The sequence below is a fragment of the Suricata suricatta genome, chromosome 4 (genome assembly GCF_006229205.1).
Source record: "Suricata suricatta isolate VVHF042 chromosome 4, meerkat_22Aug2017_6uvM2_HiC, whole genome shotgun sequence".
NCBI lineage: Eukaryota > Metazoa > Chordata > Mammalia > Carnivora > Herpestidae > Suricata > Suricata suricatta.
In genome coordinates, this window is record NC_043703.1 from 14,687,523 (window position 1) to 14,710,822 (window position 23,300).

The following is a 23,300-nucleotide window of genomic DNA, read 5'->3' on the forward strand; positions in this document are numbered from 1 at the left end:
GAGACAGAGAGAGACAGTGTGAGCAGGGGAGGGTCAGAGAGAGGGAGACACAGAATCTGAAGACAGGTTCCAGGCTCTGAGCTGTCAGCACAGAGCCCGATGCGGGGCTCGAACCCACAAACCATGAGATCATGACCTGATCCGAAGTCGGACACTTAACTGACTGAGCACCCAGGCGCCGCTCCCCCCATTGGGTACTTTTTTCTGCTTTGTCGAAGATTAATTGATGATATATTTGTGGGCCCTTTTCTGGATTCTCTATTCTTTTCCATTGATCTTTGTGTCTGTTTTCTAATACCGTACTGTCTTGATGACTACAGCTTTGTAATATCAGTTAAGGTCTGGAATTGTATGCCTCCAGCTTTGGTTTTCTTTTTCAACATGACTTTGTGCCTATTTGTGGTCTTTTTTAGTCCCATACGCATTTTAGCATTATTTGTTATGGCTCTGGGAGGAAGGCTGGCGTTGGCGTGGTCTTTAAGTGCCTGTGGTAGTTACATCAGTGGTCTCCGTCCTTAACATATGGTTACGCATTTCATTTTTGTTGTTGCTGTTAAAGAGTATTTACTTATTTTGAGAGGGAGAGAGAGAATATGAATATGTGAGCAGGGGAGGGGCAGAGAGAGAAGGAGGGAGAGAATCCCAGGTAGACTCTGTGCTCTTAGAGTGGAGCCACATGCAGGCTTAATTGTGCGAACTGTGAGATCATGTCCTGAGCCGAAATCAAGAGTCTGATGTTTAAGCGACTGAGCCACCCAGGCGCCCCAAGTTACACATTTCTTACACGGACCCCAGCATCTAATGTAGGATTTGACTGAGAACGGAACGCTCCGTTCTCTGTCCACTTGAATTGAACAAGATGTGTCAACCAGAGTTCCAGACTTTCCTTATGAAAATTGTCATGTGAGACCAGTTAATTTTTTTTTGTTGTTGTTTAGCATTGGATTAAGTGAGCATTATCAAATGTAAGTGAACACCTCGTAAATTCTTTTATTTTTATTTTAGGGCAAAATGGTGCAAAAGGGGACTTACACTGAGTTTATGAAGTCCGGGGTAGATTTCGGTTCCCTTTTAAAGAAGGAGGATGAGGAGGCTGACCAGAGTCCCGCTCCAGTGTCTCCCACTCTGAGGACTCGGAGCTTCTCGGAGTCTTCTGTTTGGTCTCAGCAGTCTTCCAAACAGTCCCTGAAAGACGGCCATCCAGAGGGCCAGAAAGTGAGTTCTCCCTGGTTCTGCGAGCTTCGTGCATGACACCTTCATTTGTCCCAGAGTCGATTCTAAGGTTCCAAGGCCTTGTTCCGTGCAGGTGATAGGATTAACATAGAATGAGAGGAGCAAGCCTGATCGGGGTTCTCCCTTGGGTGTTGGATGGGGGAGGCCCTCCGGAGGCGGGGCTCAGCTGGGGGTGGGCTGCTGTAAGTTCCTGGGTGTAGGTGAGTCACTGCTGGTACAGCTCTTGAATTTACGCAGGTGAATCCCCCTTGCTCTGGCGGCCCCAGGCTTCCCTTTGCCTCCAGACTTTTAATTTGAGGAGCCCTCCAACTGAGTGCTGCTGTGGTCCACATTAAACCAGCTCCTTTTCCTGTGTGGTGGAATGTTCTGCCGCTGCATGTGACCGGTGGTGTTGTTTTGCCCCATTGTCCGATGGTTGGCAAAGGACCTGGCACATAGCAGACACTTCATAGTTAGCTCCCGTCTTCCTTTCTTACACATCTGATCCATCTTTGAAACCACAGGGGCCAGCGTACAGCCAAGGACACTTTTGGCTTCTGTGAATCTGCAGTGCATTCTAAGTTCTCTGGACAAGTGCAGAAATGTACTAGATCTCCTTTAAAAGTAGGCACAGCTAGCCCTCAATATCCAAACCCTCATACCCCACGTCTAGGAGCCTGGGTGATTCTGGTAAGGATTTGGATTAGCCCATCACATTCCAGACTGAGGAAATCACTTTTTGAAATTCAGGAACCAAAAAGATTCAGACCATGTGCCATCCGTTGGTGAGAGCCAAACTCACTCTTGCTGTTCGAACTCCGTTTATGGTATTTGGCTAATATTTTGAGCTCCTACTGTGTTTTATGTTCCCATCATTGAGTGGCTCAAGTAATCCCCAGCAATAGCTCCCTATCATTTTGTATATGACTGTGGAATCAGCTCTGCATTTATACCTGAATTGGGTACATGGGCTGGAAATGATGGTGTTCTACTTTAAACAAAATCACGCAGTCGTGGGTAACTGTGGACACACAATATTTCCTTTTTGCTGATAGACTCCTAGATGGGATGGCTGGGCCCAAGGGTGAATGCCTCTGTCGTTCAGCTAGATACTTCTATGCCCTTCCCCACAGGGCTTGTGCCATTTTGCGCTCCCGACGAGGAAGATGGGTGTGTTTTTTCATGGCTTTGCCAGTGGAGCGCACCATTGACCTGTGGAAATTTTGGGGGCTGTTGTGTAAGATTTCGCCTCTCATTGCTTTCTTCCTCTTGCCAGACTGAGAACGTACAGGTTGCGCTGGCAGAGGAGAGGCGTTCGGAAGGGAAAGTTGGTTTCAAGGCCTACAAGAATTACCTCACCGCCGGTACTCACTGGCTCATCGTCGTTTTCCTTATTCTGCTAAACATCACCTCTCAGGTAAGTAAGGGCATTCGTTTTGTCCTGTGGCCTCAGCTTCATGTTCACATCCTGCTTCTCCTGCATGAGTTTACACCATGGTCCCCATATCACGCAGTCCACTTGGATTAGCTCTGAAACATGCTATTTTGGGGAACAAAATAACTTGGTGTTTCCTGTGCTGTGTGTGCTTGGGAGAGCTTCTGACAAAAAAGGCTGTCAAACATCTTCGTGTTTTTAAATGTTTATTTTTGAGAGAGAGAGAGAGAGAGAGCGAGAAAGAGAGCGAGCCAGCATGCTTGAGCAGGGGAAGGTCAGAGAGAAAGGGAGACACAGAATCTGAAGCAGGCTCCAGGCTCTGAGCTGTCAGCACAGAGCCCGATGTGGGACTCGAACCCATGAGCTGTGAGATCATGACCTGAGCCGAAGTCAGATGCCTAGCCAACTGAACCACCCAGGTGTCCCCCTGTCTTAAGAAGTCTTTAAAATGTAACATGCACTTATTTGAGGTGTTACCTGGCCTGGAATGTGGGGTTTGGCTCAGGCCTGAGCGGGAAGAATCTTGTGCGTTTTCCAGAGCCTTTCGACGGTCCCTTCAGGGGAGTGAGAGTCTTGAGGTGCTGGCTGACGCTTGATGTTTTTGTGTCTCCTCCTGCTAGGTTGCTTACATTCTTCAGGACTGGTGGCTCTCGTATTGGTGAGTTGTTTCCGGTCTGATGGGAGGTGTCCCCAGATCGACAGGCGGCGTCTCTTCCCCCAGAGTCTGGTTTCTTGGGCCTCCTGTCCGAATCCTCCCTGAGTTTCCCTGCAGCAAAAGGGACTTTGAGGTTCTTGCTGGTGGAGTGTGACCCTCGCCCGGTCTCTCCCCATGTCTGACCCTCAGCACCTGCACCCAGACAGTCCTGGGAACTGAGTGTCACGAGGCTAGGTGTATTTACAAAAGGAGGATGCCACGGGCCCCTGCATGCTTGGAATCCCTTCCCAGCATAAGACCTGTCTCCCAAATTGAGGTTAATTTTTTGTCATTTTGTATTTATCTGAATTCTATCTATAGCTTAATATCCCCCTCCCCCCGCCTTTCTTTTTCACAGGGCAAATGAACAAAGTGCCCTGAATGTCACGGGAAGTGGAAAAGAAAATGTCACCGAGAAGCTCGATCTTCACTGGTACTTAGGAATTTATTCAGGTAAAGTTCAGTCATTTGGTTTATTATCCGGGAGTCTTGGGTGCTTACAATGAGCCTGTGTGAGTAACTAGGGCTTCCAGGAGTAATTCAGTAATGTCTTAACAGATTAAGAGTCTGAGTCGCATTTACTCTGTGAATTAATTAGAATAATTATTTTAAAAATCTATCCGAAGAAAGAGGCTGAATGAAGACTCTTAATTTGCTCTGTACTGGATTTTGGAAGTTAAACCAGGATTGAGCATTCAGAAAATCAGCCACTGGAAATATGTGGCTATTGTCTATTCTAATAGGTTGCTTTAGCTAAATCTTATATCATTATTTGGATGGGCAAGGGGATTAGAAACGGATCCCCACCCTGTGGTTCGGATTGTTCCAATTCTGTCTGAATAAACCCTGGCTTTTATTGAACTTGGATGGAATCCTCTGGCAGCGCGGTTCCCCCAAATAAAAGCATTAGTCCCTCACAGGTATGCAAAGCTCCCTTCCGTGGGTTGCTCGTCTCTTGGGCTTCACTAATGACTTAAGAGAGAAGCTGAGCAGGGAAAACTCCAGTGTCTGGGAATTAGGGTTCCTTCTCTCTCTTACCTGGAGATCACAATGTTATCGCGTCCCCAACTGTGTGATTAATTTAACATTTGGCTTGCCAGACTATTATTAACACAGCGCTCTGCTTTCACAAGAGTGCTTAGAATATATGTGGCATCACACACTTTTTAAAGGAAATCCTCATCTGAAATTTTAAATATGCTCACTGGAAACGCTCATACAAGCTTTCCGCAAAGATACAGCGAGTGATCTTTGTGAAAACCTACTCCCCGAAATGGGGTTATTTATTTCGTTGATCACTCGCTAAAGAACCCTAAATACGTGAGCTCTTTCCCTTGGACCCTGGTGGGCTGTGAGAGGCCTGGGGGGGTGGGGGGGAAGGAGCCATCGGGTCGCATGGGGGCCTCCGAGGCAGATAGCGCTCCGAGCAGCTTTCAGAGTAGACACAACAGTGACGGGTCATCTGAGGGGGGAAAGTGGACTTGGTGGAGTATTGACTCACAGAAGTCATCCCCCAACTCTCGTTAGCAGTAGGAGTTCAGGAGATGATAGGAAAACAATGTTGATTTTTATGTACATCATACATAACTCATGCCATTAACAGAATCTGTAATTTAAATCGATTGTGTTCATTTAGAAATGCGGTGTGTTTGTATAAAATGCCTGCGATTATTTCATGCCAACGTATAATTTGTATTTTCTTGCAATTCCGTTGAGAGATTCTGCTTGCAACTTAATACGGTATTTTCATATTCTTTAAAGCCACTTGGGCATTTTCTACCAGGAAATAGCATGTCATTTCCCCTGTTCCCTGTTAATTCGCATGCTGGTGTGAGAGCACACCACAGTTTTAGATTATGAGATGTCTAAATAGGATAGCAAAACTTGAAATGTGGAGAAGGGAGGATCAGCTAGTTTTTGTAATTATCTCTTTTTCCTCTGAGGTTTTAACAGAACTTGTAATTGAATCAGGAAAGCCTAAGTATGAAATTATCATTTACACCTGATACAATTTTTTTACCTACAGTTTCTATTTAATGAGAGAGAAATAAATCATATTCTTCTTTATAAAAGTATCTTGCAAATGCTCTGCAGTCTTACAGAATCCACGTGTCTTATGAAACGAAATCCAGAATGTCTTCATAAACCGCCTGCCTTGTTCTGGCTTTGCCGAAGAAAAGGCAGAGATGTTGTGCTCTGAGTGGTGTTTTTTTATTTCAGGTTTAACTGTGGCTACTGTCCTTTTTGGCATAGCGAGATCTCTGTTGGTGTTCTACGTCCTTGTGAATTCCTCACAAGCTTTGCACAACAAAATGTTCGAGTCCATTCTGAGAGCTCCAGTGTTGTTTTTTGACAGAAACCCAATAGGTAAGTCAGACACCGGCTTTCTCCATATATCTGCCTCGTTGACACCGTTTGTGTCTGATCACATTTCAGTATTTGAGAATGGAGGGGACACCCGGAGGAAGTCCCTGTGCATGTGGATTCATTTTCCCCAAAAAGTTTCACTGACTGTTTTTTCTACCTGAAAAAATCTGAATATGGGCATATACGAGCCTCTTCTTTTTAAAAATGTTTAAATGCTTTTATTTATTTTTGAGAGAGAGACACTGAGCGCTAGTTGGGGATGGGCAGAGAGAGAGAGAGAGGGAGACACAGACTCTGAGGCAGGCTCCAGGCTCTGAGCTGTCGGCACAGAGCCCAACGTGGGGCTCAGACTCATGGACCACGAGACCATGAACTGAGCTGCGGTCTATTCCAGTTCGTGTGTGTGTGTGTGTGTGTGTGTGTGTGTGTGTAAAATAAAGGGTGTTTCCTTTGCAGAGCAGTGTAGAAATCCATTTGTCGTGGGGCCTACGAAACACCCTTCACTGGGCACAAGTGCATTTCTGTGTTGCTGACCAGTTGCCACAAGGTTGGCTGCATCGTGTGGCCTTAAATCAGGTCGTCCTGGGCTTGCAGGTTTTCCTAAAACTGTAATGAGAAATTAATTAAGACCCAAGACTGAAGCATACACATCCTCTGCCATAAATGCTCTTTGCCGTAGCTTTAACATGGACTTGTATCTCCATGTTGGAGGCTTCGTGGCCTCCACCCTGAGGCCTCTGACACGTCTTGCTTCTTAAGTTGCCCCCCGACCTGGGTCCCTGCGCAGGGCTGCCTCTTCAGCACGTGCTCCCACTGTGCAGGCCCAGGGCAGCCTTGTTGATGCAGGAGATCATTGATGGGACCCGGCCAGGCAGGGAGGTGGGCCGGGGAGAGCACCGGAGAAGACGCGGCCCGGCTCTTACCCAGCTGTGTGACTCAGGCCAGGGTGTGTCGGTCGGTGCCCTGGGCAGGCGACCCTCAAAGCCGGAGGTTATCCTGGTTAAAAATGTAGACTGTGGATCCATCTGCCTGGGCTCAGACCTGGTGCTAGCTGCTGATTATAACAGCTGGTTTTGGCTCTGTGAATACTCAGGTGCTGGTTACTTAATTTCTATGCACCTCTGTGTTCCTATCTGTAAAATGGGATCGTCTCGATACCTCCCTTATCAAGATGCGGGAATAAAGCAGATCCGTACATTCACAGGGCCTAGAGCAGTGCTTGGCCCATGGTCCGCACCTAATGACGCTTGGCCACGGTGACAACACGTGTCTTGGCACTTCCAGGGAAACGGAAATGACAGCCGCCCTTCCGGCTTCACAAGGCTGTCGTGAGGATGAAATAAGACCGTTCAGAAAGGCGTTCTGTGTCGTTTATTCAGCATGTTTGTTTAGTGCAGGCCGGGCGCAGGGCGCAGGGATGGGGACCTGCAGGGACGCCGACATGTCCGTAGGCGTGTGACAGCCGTGCTCAGAAGGAGAGCGGAGGGCGGCCGCAGCTGACTGCCGGCAAGGTGCTGCACTTTGCCAGTTAATTTGCAAACCACGGCCATAAAGTTGGGAGCGTTAAGTGGGACTGCATTGCCGTTATCACAGCCTCTGAATGCTCCTGGCCACCGTTAACCAGGCCCTTCCTGTCCAAGACCTGTAGGCTTCTCCACACGCTGATTGATTTATTATTCAAGGATTTGGGACCGAGTCTAAATCTTCAGGTTGCTAATCTTTGAGCCGCACACTGGTGTTTATCTTGCCTTCCTCCTCCTCTATCTGCTAATGGGGCTTCTTTCCTTCAAGAAAATAGAAACCCAAATAAGTACCCCAAAGATAGGCCCAGTTTGCCCAGAATATTCAGGGGCCATGAATTATTCACTCTTTAGTGATAGATTAAAAAAAAATTTTTTTTTTAATTAGGAAAGTATTTTAAGTGGTAGATTTTAAATTTCTACGTGGATATCATTTTTACAGTTTTTGAACCAACGGGAAGAGCAAACCAAAGCTGGGGTTCATAGGGGATGTCACGGATTGTATATATTTTAATGGTTTTATAATATTAAGAAAACAAGTCCCCTCTACAGTGGAAGGGTAGGCATACTTCATTTTTTTTTTTTTAAAGTTTACTGAGAGAGAGAGGGAGGAGAGGAGCAGAGAGACAGGAAGAGAGGGAACTCAACTCCAAGCAGACTCACACTGTCAACTCAGAACCCAACTCAAGGCTTGAACTCATGAACCGTGAGATCATGACCTGAGCTGAGACCAAGAGTCAGACACTCAACCAGCTGAGCAAGCCAGGCACCCCTAGGCTTGCTTGACTTTTAGGTTCTGATCAAAATCCACGTGAAATGTATCCAGGTGCCCAGCGATCCCACCCCACGTTACAGAGTGTCCTCCGAGCAGCATGGAGAAATCAGGAAGCGTATCATTCTCTTTGTTATCCGGAGCAGCATTCACTTTGTTATCCGGAGCAGCTTCTCAGGGAGCGGCCAGTAGGTTTTCTAAGGCTTCCTCCTCCTGACAGCACCCCGGAGCGTGGGAAAGAGGACAGGAAGGCTGGGAAGGGTATAGTTTCCAGCAGGTGAGGCCCGGGGTGGCGACGGCGTCGGCACGCACCACAGCCTGGCTTGGACTCACAGGATGTCTGCCCGGGGTCCCTCCATAGCCACCTTCGGGTCCCGTTTGTGCCAGAATATTCTCAGCGAACCCGATCGGGATGGTGGAAATGTCTCTTTACATTTGATCATCGGTGTTCCCACCCCAGATGGGCCATTGTATTCATCAGCGGGAGATCCTTGGAGCGTGTGCAGAGAACCAGGCCTTCAGGCAAGGGTCCCGAAACACTGGCTGGCCCCCTGCCCAAAAGCCCCAGGTTCGCTGACTTGGATTTAGGGAGACGGACAAGGCGAACCTGGACAGTGCTTGTTTCTTCTCAGTAGCCAAGTCTCTCTGGCCTCTTTTTAACCACTGCAGAGCTCAGGTAGGGAGCCTGGATGGCTCGGTTGAGCGTCCAGCTTTGGCTCAGGTCATGATCTCACGGTTCATGGGTTCAAGCCCTGCGTCAGGCTCTGTGCTGACACCTAGCTGAGCCTGGAGCCTATCTTTGGATTCTGTGTTTCCCTCTCTCTTTGACCCTCCCTCTGCTCACGCTGTCTCTTTCTCAAAAATAAAATAGAACATTAAAGAAAAAAAAAAACGGCCCCCTGTCTCCAAGCTTCACGATGAGGTTTCTCTTCGTTTTTTTTTTTTTTAAATTTTAGTTATTCTTTTTTTTTAATGTTTTATTTATTTTTGATACAAAGAGAGACAAGGCATGAGAGAGGGAGGGGCAGAGAGAGAAGGAGACACAGAACCGGAAGCAGGCTACAGGCTCTGAGCTAGCTGTCAGCACAGAGCCTGACGCGGGGCTCGAACCCACGAACGAGAGATCTGACCTGAGCTGAAGCCGGAGGCTTAGCCGACTGAGCCACCCAGGCGCCCCTCTCTTGGTTTTTAACCAGTGTGTGGTTGCACGGAGTTTATTTAGCATATTCACTTAGATGATACAGTATTTTTTTTACCCACTGATTTTTTTTTCATAACCCAGTGGTCTTCAAGTGTTTGGGTAAGATCTCAGTCAGCTAAGTGTGTCGTCTTAGAAAGACAGAAGCTGCTTTTCTTTCCCTTTTTTTCCCCCCCCCCCCCCCCCCACCCCCCCTTATTTTTACCCTTCCCTCCTCGGTGTATTTTGGTGATGGCACTGTGTGTCTGTTAAAGGGGCGCGCATTTTCAGCTGCCCTGGCATTTCCCGTGCATTCTGATGGCAACTTGAGTTGAGTGGCGCCTGTTTGGACGTGGTCTGTGTGTGTCCCTGTGGCGCTTGTTTGGACGCGGTCTGTGTGTCCCTGTGCTCAGGGCCGCCCCTGCCTCGTCCCTGGTCAACATTTGTCTTCTGTCCTCCGTTCTGTCAGATCTCAATACGCAGGTAACACAGGGAAGCACTTCAGAAATTAGAAGAGTATTTCTATCTTCAGCATAAACCATGCTTTCCTGAATTTGGTTTGTTTTCTATGTCTGGCACAAGAGGGCAGCATCATCTCTACTATTTCAGATGGACCGTAAGGACATATTCCTGCCAAAACCAATTTTTTTTCCCCCATTTAAAGCTTAGAAATTCCTTTTTTTTTTTTTTTAATAGCTTGAGTCTTTGTGTTTTATGGTATTGGTGCGGAATTTTAAATCATTGCTCTAGGTTATTATGTTTGAAACATTAGGTTCTTTATTAAAGAATTATTCGCAGGGTTGTCCCAGAATATCTGGCATTTCACACAAGGTTATTTGGATTTCTGAGCTGGGACAGTGTCTGGTGTGGGCAGCCACCGACATCCCGACTGGATAGATTTTGCTTCCTGTGGGCAGAATATGGCCGCCTGTGTGACCCGAGCCAGAAATGAGTTTGGGGAAAAGTATGACCAGGCAGTTTCTTCAGTCGCCTTCCACGCGAGCAGAGTCAGTAGAGACGGCTTGTCCTTATCAAGTCTCCAGAATTTCCATACCTTCGGTTTGGAGACAAGATGAGCGGATAGGTGTCCTGTTTGTTCATGTCCAATAAAGGTGACCTAACTCTTGGCTGAGCGAACTGACTGCAATGGATTCCAGATAAATAATTTTTATTTGCTTCCAGTGTGTTGATTTGGCTTTAAGGAAGTGGGTGCCGGTGTCAGGAGATGTTGGCGTTTGTTTATTCTCTCAGGGAAGTGCAAAGTTAACACTGGGCTGTGGCCGTTGTGTTCATCTCACGTGATGGGGTCCTCTGCCGTGGTGTGTGTGTTCATTTATCTCGGCATCTAGTATAAGACAAGTCCAAGTGCATATCATTATTGTTTCCTTATAGATTAAGTTCGGGCCAGGGTGTGATAAAAGGATTGAAAAGCAAATGTACTAACCTCTTCTTTTGTCAGTTTTATTTTTCCGGTGGAAGTTGCTTGTGCTCCTTAGGGTATGGAACTGAGAGACATATTTGTGTACCCTCCTCATCAGAAATCTAGAATTGCTCAAACTAGGATTTGAGCAATTCTAGATTGACTGCACGTAGATACCTTCACGGATCTAAACTCTCCTGAATTGGCATGTGCCTTGGTAAGGAGCTGAGGGTTGTGGAGAAGGAGGGTGTGGAGGTTTGAAGTATTGTTCTGTTTCTTAAACCTTGAAGGGGACTCATTAGGACCCCCTATATGTTGTTAATAAATCATTCGCGGAGAAGTAAGAAGTGAACTGAGCGCACCACGGTGAGCTTTTTGGAGTCTCAGGAAAACTTGCCTTGCTGTTTACAAAATCCGTTCTCACAGTCCTGCTGCCTGGCTAGCAAAAAGAGTCATCAGTAGAGAAGAAAGATAATTGTAGGGACACCTCTCTGTTTTTTCAGTTCAAATGACCGCTGGAGTTAGTGCTAAATGCATATTCTTAACAAGTATAATATTTCAGCACTGTCAAAATTACCTTGACGATAATAGGCCTGTGAAATTATAGCTCTATAAGTTAGGAGGGGAGAGAGGGCTCTGCTTAGCACAGACTCCTCTGTGCCTGTTCACACAAGTGATTCTGCTGAGCAGGTGGCATGTTAGAACAAGAAATACTGGTCCTAAAACCTCTGATTTATGGTAGGTGTTGTTTTGACACAGCATCGAGGCGATTTACAAGGCAAGACTTCGTGTTAAAATATTTTACCGGTGCCCTCATTCGTCACCGCCATAAATATTCAGGAGTGATGCTGGAAAATTGGGAATGTGCCCATTCATGCCAAATCACTGGCTGTGTTTCCTTTCAAGTGAGCTCTGTTGTGGATATGGTTAAAAGAAACTATGGTTTTTCTTCCTCGCGAGCAGATGAGCTGTAAGAAATGGAGAGACAGAATCACATCCACCCTGACAGCTTTCATGTGCTCCTCTTGCTTAGGTTGCTTTTAATTCTGGCTTAAGTCCTACAAGGCTCGCTTTTTCTCTTTTTTTTCTTTTCTTTTTCTTTCCTTGCTTGGTGCACATTGTAGAGAACATATTTATATGTACATTAGTTAAAGAGGCTTTTTGTGTTCAAAGGAAGAAGTTAGTCATCATCAGAAAAAGCTTTGTTGCAAAACAGAAACACACATTTCCCCTTTCTTTTTTCCTTGTTAATAATAACAAATGCAAGTGACTATAAAGGGAATAATACAAAAGATTGCATCAATCATAGGGATTCTCAATAGTCACGTAAATATTGTTTTTTCAGGTTTGAATGAAGCAGCTAATAGTTTGAAGTAGGTGTGGCAATTAAATCCTGTCAGGCTGTCACACATTAAAAATAATGTTTTTTCACATAACAATGGTCATATGTACTTAAACTCTTATCACGGTGATATTAAGTCATATTTTATGGGAGTTGCTCATTTACTGCTAATAGTATCATAAAAGCCTTTGTTACGAGTTTAAATAGTTACATAGTTACATATATTTGATTACTGTTGTTGTTTTGTCAGTAATCTCTATAAAGGTGATTATTATAGCTCTTGTCCAGAGCTGGTAAATATTGCACCATTTTGGTATACATTGTTAATCTATTAGAATGTACTGATTAGTCTCATTCCTGATTTTTCTCTGTAATAATCCTACATGGAAATACTGACAAGTTAGGAACCGAGGAAGCACTGTTTGTGGTTGTCCAAGAAAATGTTAATGAGATAAGATTCGGGAAGCTTGTGCCCTGTTCAGAGTGGTGATCGTGTAATATCTCAGGAATTTGTAAGCGTGACATTTTACTTATGTTCTTTTATTTCCCAGTGGAGTACATGTTAAGTGATACTTGTGTCGTAATATGTAAGTTCTCCACTTCACTCGACTGTTTGTGGCTATGATGTTAATACCCCCGTGCTTTCAGGGTTTTTTTAATTTTTTATTTTTTAAATTTCATATCTGTTGGTTCAGCCTTCAGCCACCTTGGCGCTAGGCAGTCTTTGGTGCCGAGAACTTCACTAGCGTGTCCTACTCTCTGGTGTGAGGGTGCCCAGTAATTTGGCATTGCCTTATGGAGTGTGTGATTTATAGTAATTCAAATACTGTTGAATTAAATTAATTTAAAGTTCCCCCTTCCCCCATCACACACAGATGATTACTTCAACTTTGTGTCTCTTTGTGATGGAGAACGCATGGAAGTATCTTTATGACACAGTTTATTGCTTTTTTACAATCATTTCAAACTGGAATAGTATTTCTGGGTCAGATTTAACACAAATATTGATAAATATATATGAAGCATAGTCTTCTGACATGAGAGGGGAGTAGACAGAAATTTTCTAGGTTGAAATCCCATAGGGTGTTGCTGAATGGTCAGTTGCTTCCCCTCAACTGTTTGATTTTAGAGCTGGCTTACAATGCCATGGTGTGAACTTTGATTTTCATTTTCTAACTGGCATCTTCATCTTCTGCTACCATTTCTCCCCTACCCCCCTTATTTTAAATATTATTACTTATTTTGAGAAGAAGAAAATGGAACAAAACCCAGATGTTTACAACATTGAGCCTGTGACATTTTCTTTCACATGAAGTTTAAAATTCGGTTATGTTTTAAATCACATCTTTATAGTACTTGTCCCAATTGTGGTTAAATTATAATTTAGGTAATTCTGTGTCTTCTCTTAGCCTTGGGCTCTCACACCTCCTGGAGCGCATCTCTTCTGTTATTGCAGAAGCCTCTGAAGCCAGGATTGGACACTTTGTAGCTGATAGTATTTGTTGGCTGGATTGAAGAGGGGATGGTTTCAGGAGGTGTTTGCATCTCTCTGTGCCACGCCCTTTAAGAACAATGTAACTTTATAGAGTGTTGAAATAGAATTAGAGCCTTTTTGTCTTTACACTCAGTATTTACATTAAGTAGAACCCTTCCCTGTTTATTTTCCAAAGTAGAATTTGCAATAGATAATTTATGGGAGCCTTTGTTTCTGGTTTGTGGCTGCCTGAAGAGAAAACCGGGTACGTTGGCTCTTTGGAAGCTGCGGTTCATGGAGCCACAGTCTACAAAGTTCCGACTTCTGTTACCTACCTTTGGGGAAAAGAAGCCGTCAGACACCCAGCGCATTTCCTTGGGTTTTAGTTATGCATCGAAGAAAAGTGTTAGCACTTACATGGATTAAATATTTGTTACCTGATAGTTTTACCTTATAAACTACATGTTCTTGAGAAGTAAAGAAAAATAATTCATTCATTCAATTAATTAATTAATTTGTGGGGAGGGGTTGGGGGTTGGGGGGAGAGAGAATCCCAAGCCAGGCCTGCACTGTCAGCGTGCAGAGCCCCTTGTAGGGCTCGAGCTGATGAACCATGAGATCGTGACCTGAGCTGAAGTCAGACACTTTTAACCCACTGAGTCACCCAGGTGGCCCAGAATTCATTTATTTGAAACCCTCCATGGACATTTTAAACTGTTCCTGAGTGGGGAGTTGAGATGTAGATTGAGCTGTGGCAAAGAGCCTGTTCTGTTGGCACATAGCTTGGGAGCAGCGATGCCAGCCCCTTCGCTTCTGGCCTCAGGTTTCACAGGTAAAAAGAGGGAGGCCTTTTTCCCTCCTCAAATGTTTTTCCCGGTCCTTTCCTGGTTGTAAGGTGTGGTCCCCAAGCACCAGGACAAAAAGCCCCTACTTTTAATGCATCGGCGAACTGAAATATTTTCGGACAGTGGATTGTCTCTAAACAAACAAAAACCGTCCAGTGTGTGTATTTGGTGAGTCCATATAGAAACAGTCCTCAAAGGTTTCATACAGCTGTAGAGCCGATCGCGCGAGGCACATGCACACACAATGCGCACGCACGCAGCCCAGTGCTGTATTTCTTTATCATAAACTGTTTTCTTGGCATTTCTGGACAAATTGTTTCCAAATGAAATCATGCCAGTTGGAGAGTGAGAGGGATTTAGGAAACAAAAGAAAGCGAGGCGTTGAAGGTGATAACCTCTAAGCTAATGGCAAACCCCGCCCGGGTTCTGAGCAGACTCTTGAGGACACGCAGTGCTCTCTTGACCCGGCAGGACCCCTCTGGGTGTCAGAGCTCATCGGGAAAGTGGGTCAGGGAAGGAAGGAAGTCAGCCTTAATAAGACCTGCACGTACTTCTCTTCGGACAAGTGCTTTGGCAGAGGGTGGGACGTAAGCCAGGGCAGCTTTCTGCCCGGGAACGTTGTCACGACGTCGGCCATCATCTGTTGGGTCTTCTCGTTCTTCGTGACCAGGGTCAGTCTTTTAGAGATTTCCCTCTTGTTTAGGTGGACACTCTTTAACCTCTAGAAAAAAGACAAGTTTCAAAGTACATTTCGAATGGATGTTCATCAAAACACTGGTTAAACGGAGAGCTGTCAGAAAACCAACTTCTCTGCTATCTTCCTTTTCTGTCTTTTCCCCATTTGCATTTTAATAGATTGTACCACGTGGAGGAATGTTTCAACCTCTTGAACACCTGGAAAGTCTATTTTAGACTTGTTAGGCATTTAAAAATCTCTATCTAGACATTATTGCCACGGTAGGGAGAGCCTGCCCGCAGGTCTGCTGTTGGCAGGAAGGATGCCGAGGAGAACGCTGGGTTAAGGCATCAATAGACCCCAGTGTCTGCGCTGGTTGATGCTCAGTGTAAGTCCCTGATTTGAGGATGTTGAGTCAACACTCAGTTAATGATCTTGACTCGTCTCTGAATTTTATGAGGAGGTTTCTGGAAGTGTTCTTTTGGTTCAGTGTGAACTGATTCTTTTTTTTTTTTTTTTTTTAACATTTATTTATCTTTGAAAGAGAGACACACAGAGCATGAGTGGGGGACGGTCAGAGAGAGAGGGAGACACTGAATCCGAAGCACAGGCTCTGAGCTGTCAGCACAGAGTCCGATGCGGGGCTCAAACCCACGAACTGTGAGATCATGACCTGAGCCGAAGCTGGACACTTAACCGACTGAGCCACCCAGGCGCCCCTGTGATCTCATTCTTTCCTCTTTTTGAGGCCTATAATCAAAAGGTCTAGAAATTTTGAAAATTCGCAAGGAAAACAGTGTACTTGCTTTTTTAAAATTTTAATTCCTGTGTAGTCGACCTACAGTGGTGGTATATTCGTTTCAGGTGTACGAAGTAGTGAGCACCTACTTCTTTTTGTTACGCATAAAGATATTTGAACAGGGACCGCCGTGTATGTGGTTTTGTACTTAAATATATTTTCTCAACTATATAATTCCGTGGGTCTAGATCACTGTGATGCTTTGCAACAGAAGAATCATGGATTCATTTTTTCATTACCTTTAAACATTTAACAGTAGACTAAGAAGGGAATGGTTGCTTTCTTGTATACAGTCATTTCTTTTAGAACTTTTTCCCCTTTTATCTTCCTGTAGTGTGAGAATGACCTGGGCTCATTACATTAGTTGCTTCTGAGGGAACTATAAATTTGTTATTTTAACTTTTTGGAGAATAAGGTGGAGTAACATGTTAAAATTATATCTTATGCTAACATAAATCTCTATACTCTCTCTCTTCGGATAAAAACAGGGAGTCAAATGTAGTTGAAGGAGTTCTACCGATAAGCTACATTGTAGACAGACGTGTTTGTTTTTGGTGCCAGCTTTGAAATGTTGGTCTTGACGTATGGTCCTGTATGTAAAAGGAAAATAAATTCCTATTTCAAGATGATGAGTAATCAGTGTTACTAGAAAATTGTTCTTCCTTGACTTTAATATTAAATTGTTGTTGACATAAATAGCCAGAGTAATGCAAGGCAACACCTGTGACATCCAGACAGTGATTATCATACAATCAGATAAGCTGCCATTTCTTAACGAATTGTCGAATCCTCAGACCAGGTGAATAGATTTGTTACACGTTAGGGAATTTTAAAAGTTGAACAAAGAAGCTTGAATCCTTGATGCCCAGTGTTCTGACCACTCACATCTTCTTTCACAAAGGAGCCATGACAGGGAGGTAATGCTTATACAAGCCGGCCTTCACGTGTGTCTTCGTGGCCTGGGTCCTGCTCTGTCAAAGGAGCTGAATTTTCTAGATGAGCAGTTGGGTTTGGAATTGTAGGTGACAAAATGAGTGTCTTGTAGTTTTGGATAAACGATTGAGTACTTTTTAAAAACTAGCCCATCTTTTCTTTCCCCTGAATTCTCAGGTCCTGTTTTTAATTTGAGGTCAGACGCGTCACCCCTATTTAATGGTTGGAGGGTGGGAGGGAGGTCAGGGTGCCAGGGTGTCCCAGTTCTGTTGGGGACAGGGCTCTGAAGGAGCCGAGCAGTCACCTTGTGGCTGCCTCCAGGTCCTCTGGACTGAAGCCAATGGCCTGATGTGGCACCGATGGGCTGGGGTTGGGCGCGCGTGAGAGAGGAGACTTCTCTAGTTAGGTCGTCACACCAGAATAAGGTTCATGGTCTTGGATTCCATTTAAGAGGTGAAAAATTCTGAATTTGAAAAATGACTAGCAAATAAAGTGACCTATAATTTTGCCAATGTGAATGGTATTTTTGTATTTCCCAGTAGTGGTTTTGAACCAAAGCATGATTCCGGCTCCATGGTTGAGAGAGCAGGCTTTGGAGGCCTCCTTCCTGAGCGTGAATCGCAGCTCTATCACCGACGGGCCTTGGCTGAGTTACTTAACCTCTCTCTGCTTCAGCTCTGTCTGTACGGTGGGGATGGTGGTAGAGTGGTGAAACCAAGCCGTTTTACACGTGTGAGAACTAAGAGGCTTAATATACGTAAAGCACTTAAAACAGTGACTATCATACAGCAGACATTGATTTCGACTCAAGTGACATGTTGACATTTTAGGGAATTTTGCCTCTTTTTTTTTTTAAAAATATATATTTTAAAGTTTGTTTATTTTTGAGAGGGAGGGAGACAGAGTGGGGCAGAGGAGGGGCAGAGAATAGGGAGACACAGAATCTGAAGCTGGCTCCAGTCTCTGAGCTGTCAGTACAGAGCCTGATGCGGGGCTTGAACCCACGAATGCAAGATCATGACCTGAGCTGAAGTTGGATACTCAACCAACTGAGCCTCAGTGCATCTCTCTCTTTTTTTTTTAAACAAAATACAAATGCATATGCTAATTTTGATAAAACAGTGGGGAGTGGGAAAATGGAGGTATATTTTCCAAGATGTAAGGAAAAATAGGAAAGCGACCAAGACCTATAAGCCACAAAATAAACTACCTCATGTTTTTTTTGTTCGTTTTGTGTTTGTTGTTGTTTTCATCGGGGCCTAGCTTCACTCCGGAGTTCATTTTAATTTAATTTGGTTTCACAAGGGGAGCTCAATTTTGCATGTAAGTACCAAACATCTGGTTTACTTTTTGTTTAAAAGCGATATGGCTGAAGTTTATTACCAAAGTCTATTGTGTAATTAAGGAAAGACAGTTGGAAATTTATAAAATAAGTCCTACTTAAACACAACCTTGGAATCATTCAGGGAGGTGAGTATACTTCTTGGGAGTAGCAAGAATGTTGTAACTGGTCAAAATGTAGAACTTCTGTGTTTTCACCTTTTCCCCGAAAAGCATGCAGAACGACACATCTCACAAGTGAAAGTGAAAGTTGGCCTAAGGCGGTTTTAGATCATCAAGCCTTCAAATTTTATTTATGGGATATTTTTAGAGACATTTTGTGCTTTGTTCACTCCAGTTAATTCCGAGCAATCCTTCTGAATTTCTATCAGATGGACATTCCAATATTTCAAAACTTCTTCTTGCATAAAATACAATTAAAAGCAACTTGGGAAGAACAGGAGATTCCTGGTTCGTTCTTATCAACTATTGGTTATATTTCTAAAGCAGTTGAGGGCATAATAAACCCACAGAACAAAATACAGCATATATTCTGCCCAATGAGCGATAATCAACTGATCACTTAATGCCAGAAATTACTGGCTGACCAGAACCACGCTGAGGTATGTGAAGGCATAGTTTTGGGTGGAGAGACCCAAGTGAGGAGAGAGCACTTAGGGGTTGACACCTGTCTGCCAGGCGGCTGCGCGAGGAGGTAGGCGGGGATCCCCGCTCAGTCCCGAGTCCTAGTGTTCAGCCTCAGTGACGTCGGAGGGGCCCTCAGCGCCGAACCGCGGCGGTTCTGTCTCCCCGCAGAGCTCACTTAGAAAGAACTTGATTAAAAAAAAAAAGACTCTGAGGATTTTTGTGACCCTCGTTTTCACACACCCTCAAATGTTTAGGGATCTGTTCTGTGGTAGAGGTTTCATCTGTTGGCAGTTACCGTCTCGTCCCTTATCAAATCGAGGGTCAGCCCGAGTTAGGGTGAATTTGGAATACCCCACTGTGTCTTGTCGTTTTCTGGCAACATCGTAAATTTGATAATTTAAGCTTATCAAAATACCGTCCCTTCCAGGGTCTCATTTCGTCCTCAGTAGCAACAGAGAAAGCCGCGAGCAGTCTCCACTCTCTGAGGCCTCGAGAGCTGGTCCCCAGCAGACGCCTGCTGTCCCTTGCCGCCTCGTTCACGCCTGTCCTCCTTGTCCTCATTGGTTGTGATGTGGGACCCGGGGGAGTGACAATGCCTGTAAATGAAAATGAAGAACCAGATTGCTTCAGGTCATTAGCCCGCATACAGATTATAATCAGCATACAGATGATAACTAAACATTTATGAAGCATCTCCATATGCCAGTGTGCTGGGCGTTTTGCCTAAGAGAACCAGATACTGCATTCCGAATTCCCCCTGGGGATTTTCTAAAGTATCCGCCTGTCCTCCATTCCTACACATTATATTTTACACAATAATGGAGGCTCTTTGGGTCAGAGTGAAGTTGTCTAGCATAGTATTTCCTATGAAATGGATGTGGACATCATACTAATCAGAAATATTTTTAAAATCTCAGAAAAGTGGCAGGACCCGGACAGTGCATCACGTGATGCAGATGGCCCGAGGTGTATGTAGTCAATGGAGATTTGTGTTCGTGTTGATACAAAAATTTTGATGTTAAGTTAGAAATGTGAGAATAAGAAATACTTCAAAACTTGTGGTCTTCACCCTCCTCCTTCTGTTTATTCGGCTTTTATATGCACTTTCTTGCTTTTACAAATTTCCAGAAAATGAATTAGTTTCAACATGGGATGGAGGTGAGTGAGTGGATGAGTCTTTCATCTGTAGGGAAAGTTACTGTTTCTGAAGACCAGATTATCACCTCAGCCTTTTCTCATGGCCCTAAACTTTTGAGAGACTTTCACTGGTACCTTCTCATGACTCTTTTTGTGGTTTGGAGACGTGTTGTGACTTACAACATCGCCTGAAGTTTAAGGCGTATGTACGGCATATTGAGCTGACACATTTATAATGCAATGATTGCTGTTGTGGCCTCAGCTATCAACTCTGTCATCACACGATGAATATTTCTTCTTGTGTCGGAAACAATTAAGGTCAAGTCCCTTAGCAGATTTACTGTTTATGATACACTTTTGTTGTCTGTCATCACCGTACCATGTATTAGGTCTCTGAGATCCACTCATCTGCGAGTTGCAAGTAAGTACCCGTAAACAGCATCTCCTTTGTGCCCCCAGCCCCCGGCCCCCCGTGACCACCAGTTTACTCACTGCTTTTATGAGTTCAGGGTTTTTAGATCCCACATATCAGCGATGTCATAGAGTGTTTGTCTGGCCTGTCTCACTTGGCAGGATGTCCTCAAGGTCCATTCATGTTGTTGGAAATGGCAGGATTTCCTTTTTTCTCATGGCTGAATAGTATTCCTGTGTGTGTGTGTGTGTGTGTGTGTGTGTGTGTGTGTGTGTGCGTGTGTGTGTGTGCGCGTGCGCGTGCGCATGTGCATGTGGGAGAGAGAGACAGAGATCCTCATCTTTGAGAGACGCTTAGGTTGTTTCCATACTTTGACTGTTGTGAACCGGGGGGACAGATATCCCTACAACAATTTCATCTCTGTCATGACTGTACAATTTTTGTAATTTTATAGCTGATCACATGTTAGGAAAACGTTAGCTCTGAATTTACAGTATTTATATTTACATTTATGGCATTGATGTCTATAATTACTGTATTGATATCCTAAGAGACAGTGTGGGACCATGAGATCATAGTGAGCTCTTTTTGGGTATTGGGGTTCTTGGGGTGGGGGGGGTCAACATGGCACTTGAGATGAGCTATTTTTAATAACTTAAAGAAGAGTCAGATAAAGAGTGCTAGTTCTCAAATCCCTTCAGATTAGATACACTGCTGACCATTTCAAGATGTCTGCAATGATTTGTATGAAGACAAATCTACCTTGATGTGGGCTGTGTTGGAAATGCAGGTCAGTGCTCAGTAGGGCTCATGTTGACTGTGAGTGGGAGAATAATATGGTTGGAGGTCTTTGCCATTGGAGTGGACAAAGTAGAGATCTGGGAAGTCTTCTGTGGGGCGAACCGCAGCAAAATGACTTCAGTCTTGTAGGAATCCCATCCAGCCGTCCTGTAGATGGAGAGAAGCCTGGGGGCGTGGGGCGTAGCCGAAGAACGGATCCGGTCCCCCGCCGGTCTCCTGCAGATAAACCAGGCTGCCGGCATCTGTGGTTCAGTACCAGCTCGTCCTGGGTTTAGAGCTTAAGTTAACAGCAGCCTGGAGCCACGGATGTATCAATCCCAATGAGTTGCACTTAAAAACATTTTATTTGGGGCACCTGTGTAGCTTGGTTAAGCATTCGGCTTCAGCTCAGGTCACTGATCTTGAGTTTTGTGAGTTGGAGTGTGCCGACAGCTCAGAGCCTGGAGCGGCTTTGGATTCTGTGTCTCCCTCTCTCTTTAACCCTGTCCCACTCCCACTCTGTCTCTTTCTTTCCCTCTTAAAAAGAAATAAAATAAAAAGGATTTTAAAAAACCCCACATTTTATTTATTCATTCAGGCTTTGGTACACAGCTCACTTCTCAGACACCCTCCTCCATTCACAGATCATGGTAGCGGGAAAGACAGATTCTTCCATTGTTTCTTACTGCCTGTCTCTTAATTCTTCTGCAGTAATGTACGTAGAGTTTTGCTTTCTTGCTTGTTCTCTACAGAAGCCACACAATATTTGGAAATTTGCAGGAAAATAGTGTCTAGGAAATCATACCACTTAGTCTTTTAAAAAAAATTTTTTTAGTGGTTTTATTTAATTTTGGTAGAGCATGAGAGGGGGAGGGGCAGAGAGAGAGAGAGACACAGAATCTGAAGCAGGCTCCTGGCCCTGAGCTGTCAGCACACAGCCCCATGAAGGGCTTGAATCCACGAACGTGAGATCATGACCTGAGTCAAAGTCGGAGGCTTAGCCGACGGAGCCACCCAGGCGCCCCACCACTTAGCCTTTTCAAGGCTTAACGTTTAAAGTGAGGTCGTTTTTTGTGTTCATTCGCTTCATTACAAATTGTATAAGGATAGGATCTAATCCTAATTTTAGCCATCTTTTCAGTTTTTGTCATTATTGTAAACTTAGGTGTATAATGTTAATGCTTTGCTATTTCCTCTGCTCCTGGGTGAACCTGTTTCTGGCGTCCTTTATGTTTTGTTAGTCTTTTTATTGAAAAAAATTTTTAATGTTTTATTTATTTTTGAGAGAGAGAGAGAGAGAGAGGGAGACAGCATGAGCAGGGGAGGGTCAGAGAGAGAGAGAGAGAGAGAGAGAGAGAGAGAGAGAGGGAGACACAGAATCTGAAGCAGGCTCCAGGCTCTGAGCTGTCAGCACCAAGTCTAACACGGGGCTCGAACCCAGGAACTGTGAGATCATGACCTGAGCCGAAGTTGGACACTCAACCGACTGAGCCACCCAGGCGCCCATACAGTCTTTTAAAATAGTCAGAAATTTGGGACTCGTTTTTCTGAATTAAAACCTGCCATTTGCCTTCCTGGGGTGTGGCTGGCTCCCTGGTCAATCGGACCAGCTTCTCCTTTGTTGAGTTTCAGTAACACAAGGTTGTGGTCTCTTTACTCCCGTCCTTGCCTGTAAAGCTCTTTTCATATATTGGCTAAAACATATGAAGGTTTATCTATCAAAATGCCGTTGGTCTCCCCACATGGCCGCCCTGTGTCACCCGCACCGTCATCCCCGGAGGTGGTTTACGGAGCTTCGTGTTCATGGTCCCGCCTGTGCTCTCTCTCCTGTTGCACTTCTGAGGAGTCTTACCTTCTTTGACTTTTGAGCCTTTTTGTTTTCTTCGCTGGGCTTGAGGACAAATGCAAGGCAAAAGCGCCTGCTGATAAAGAATGTATCCGGACAGACTGTGAGACCATGTGAGACCTGGGTGAAAAGTGAACTGTCCTAGAAAGTCCCAGGCATGAGGAGTAACGTGTTTTGATATGAGGAAAGGAAAAATGCTACCTTGGACTCTCCTCCATTCACATTTCAACCACATCTCACACATGTGATAGTTCGACCCATTCAGCCTTGAGCCGTTTGCTGCCTGCAGGCCAGGGCATCTTGGTGAATTAAAGCTCTCTTACCCCTCTCTGATGAAAATATTAGCAGTTGCAGCTTGAAGAAAACCTTTCAGTGATGGGCAACACGACTTTTTATCTGGGGCGTGTGGAGTCTGTGGCTGCCAGAGAGATTGGGACCCGGCAGTGATTTTGCCTCATTACAAGCATGTACAGATATTATTTAATGCAAGC

At 44.7% G+C, this 23,300-nt stretch overlaps 1 protein-coding gene across 1 annotated transcript in view; it reads left to right on the forward strand.

Annotated features, from left to right (window-relative positions):
• The window catches only part of ABCC4 (ATP binding cassette subfamily C member 4), a 204,316-nt gene that overhangs the window by 73,424 nt on the left and 107,592 nt on the right, over nucleotides 1–23,300 (forward strand). Inside the window, exons 15-19 of the mRNA XM_029938444.1 lie at nucleotides 1,006–1,215; nucleotides 2,489–2,629; nucleotides 3,268–3,305; nucleotides 3,700–3,794; nucleotides 5,562–5,708. Coding sequence (XP_029794304.1) covers nucleotides 1,006–1,215; nucleotides 2,489–2,629; nucleotides 3,268–3,305; nucleotides 3,700–3,794; nucleotides 5,562–5,708 — 631 coding nt within the window. The remainder of the gene's footprint in view (nucleotides 1–1,005; nucleotides 1,216–2,488; nucleotides 2,630–3,267; nucleotides 3,306–3,699; nucleotides 3,795–5,561; nucleotides 5,709–23,300) is intronic.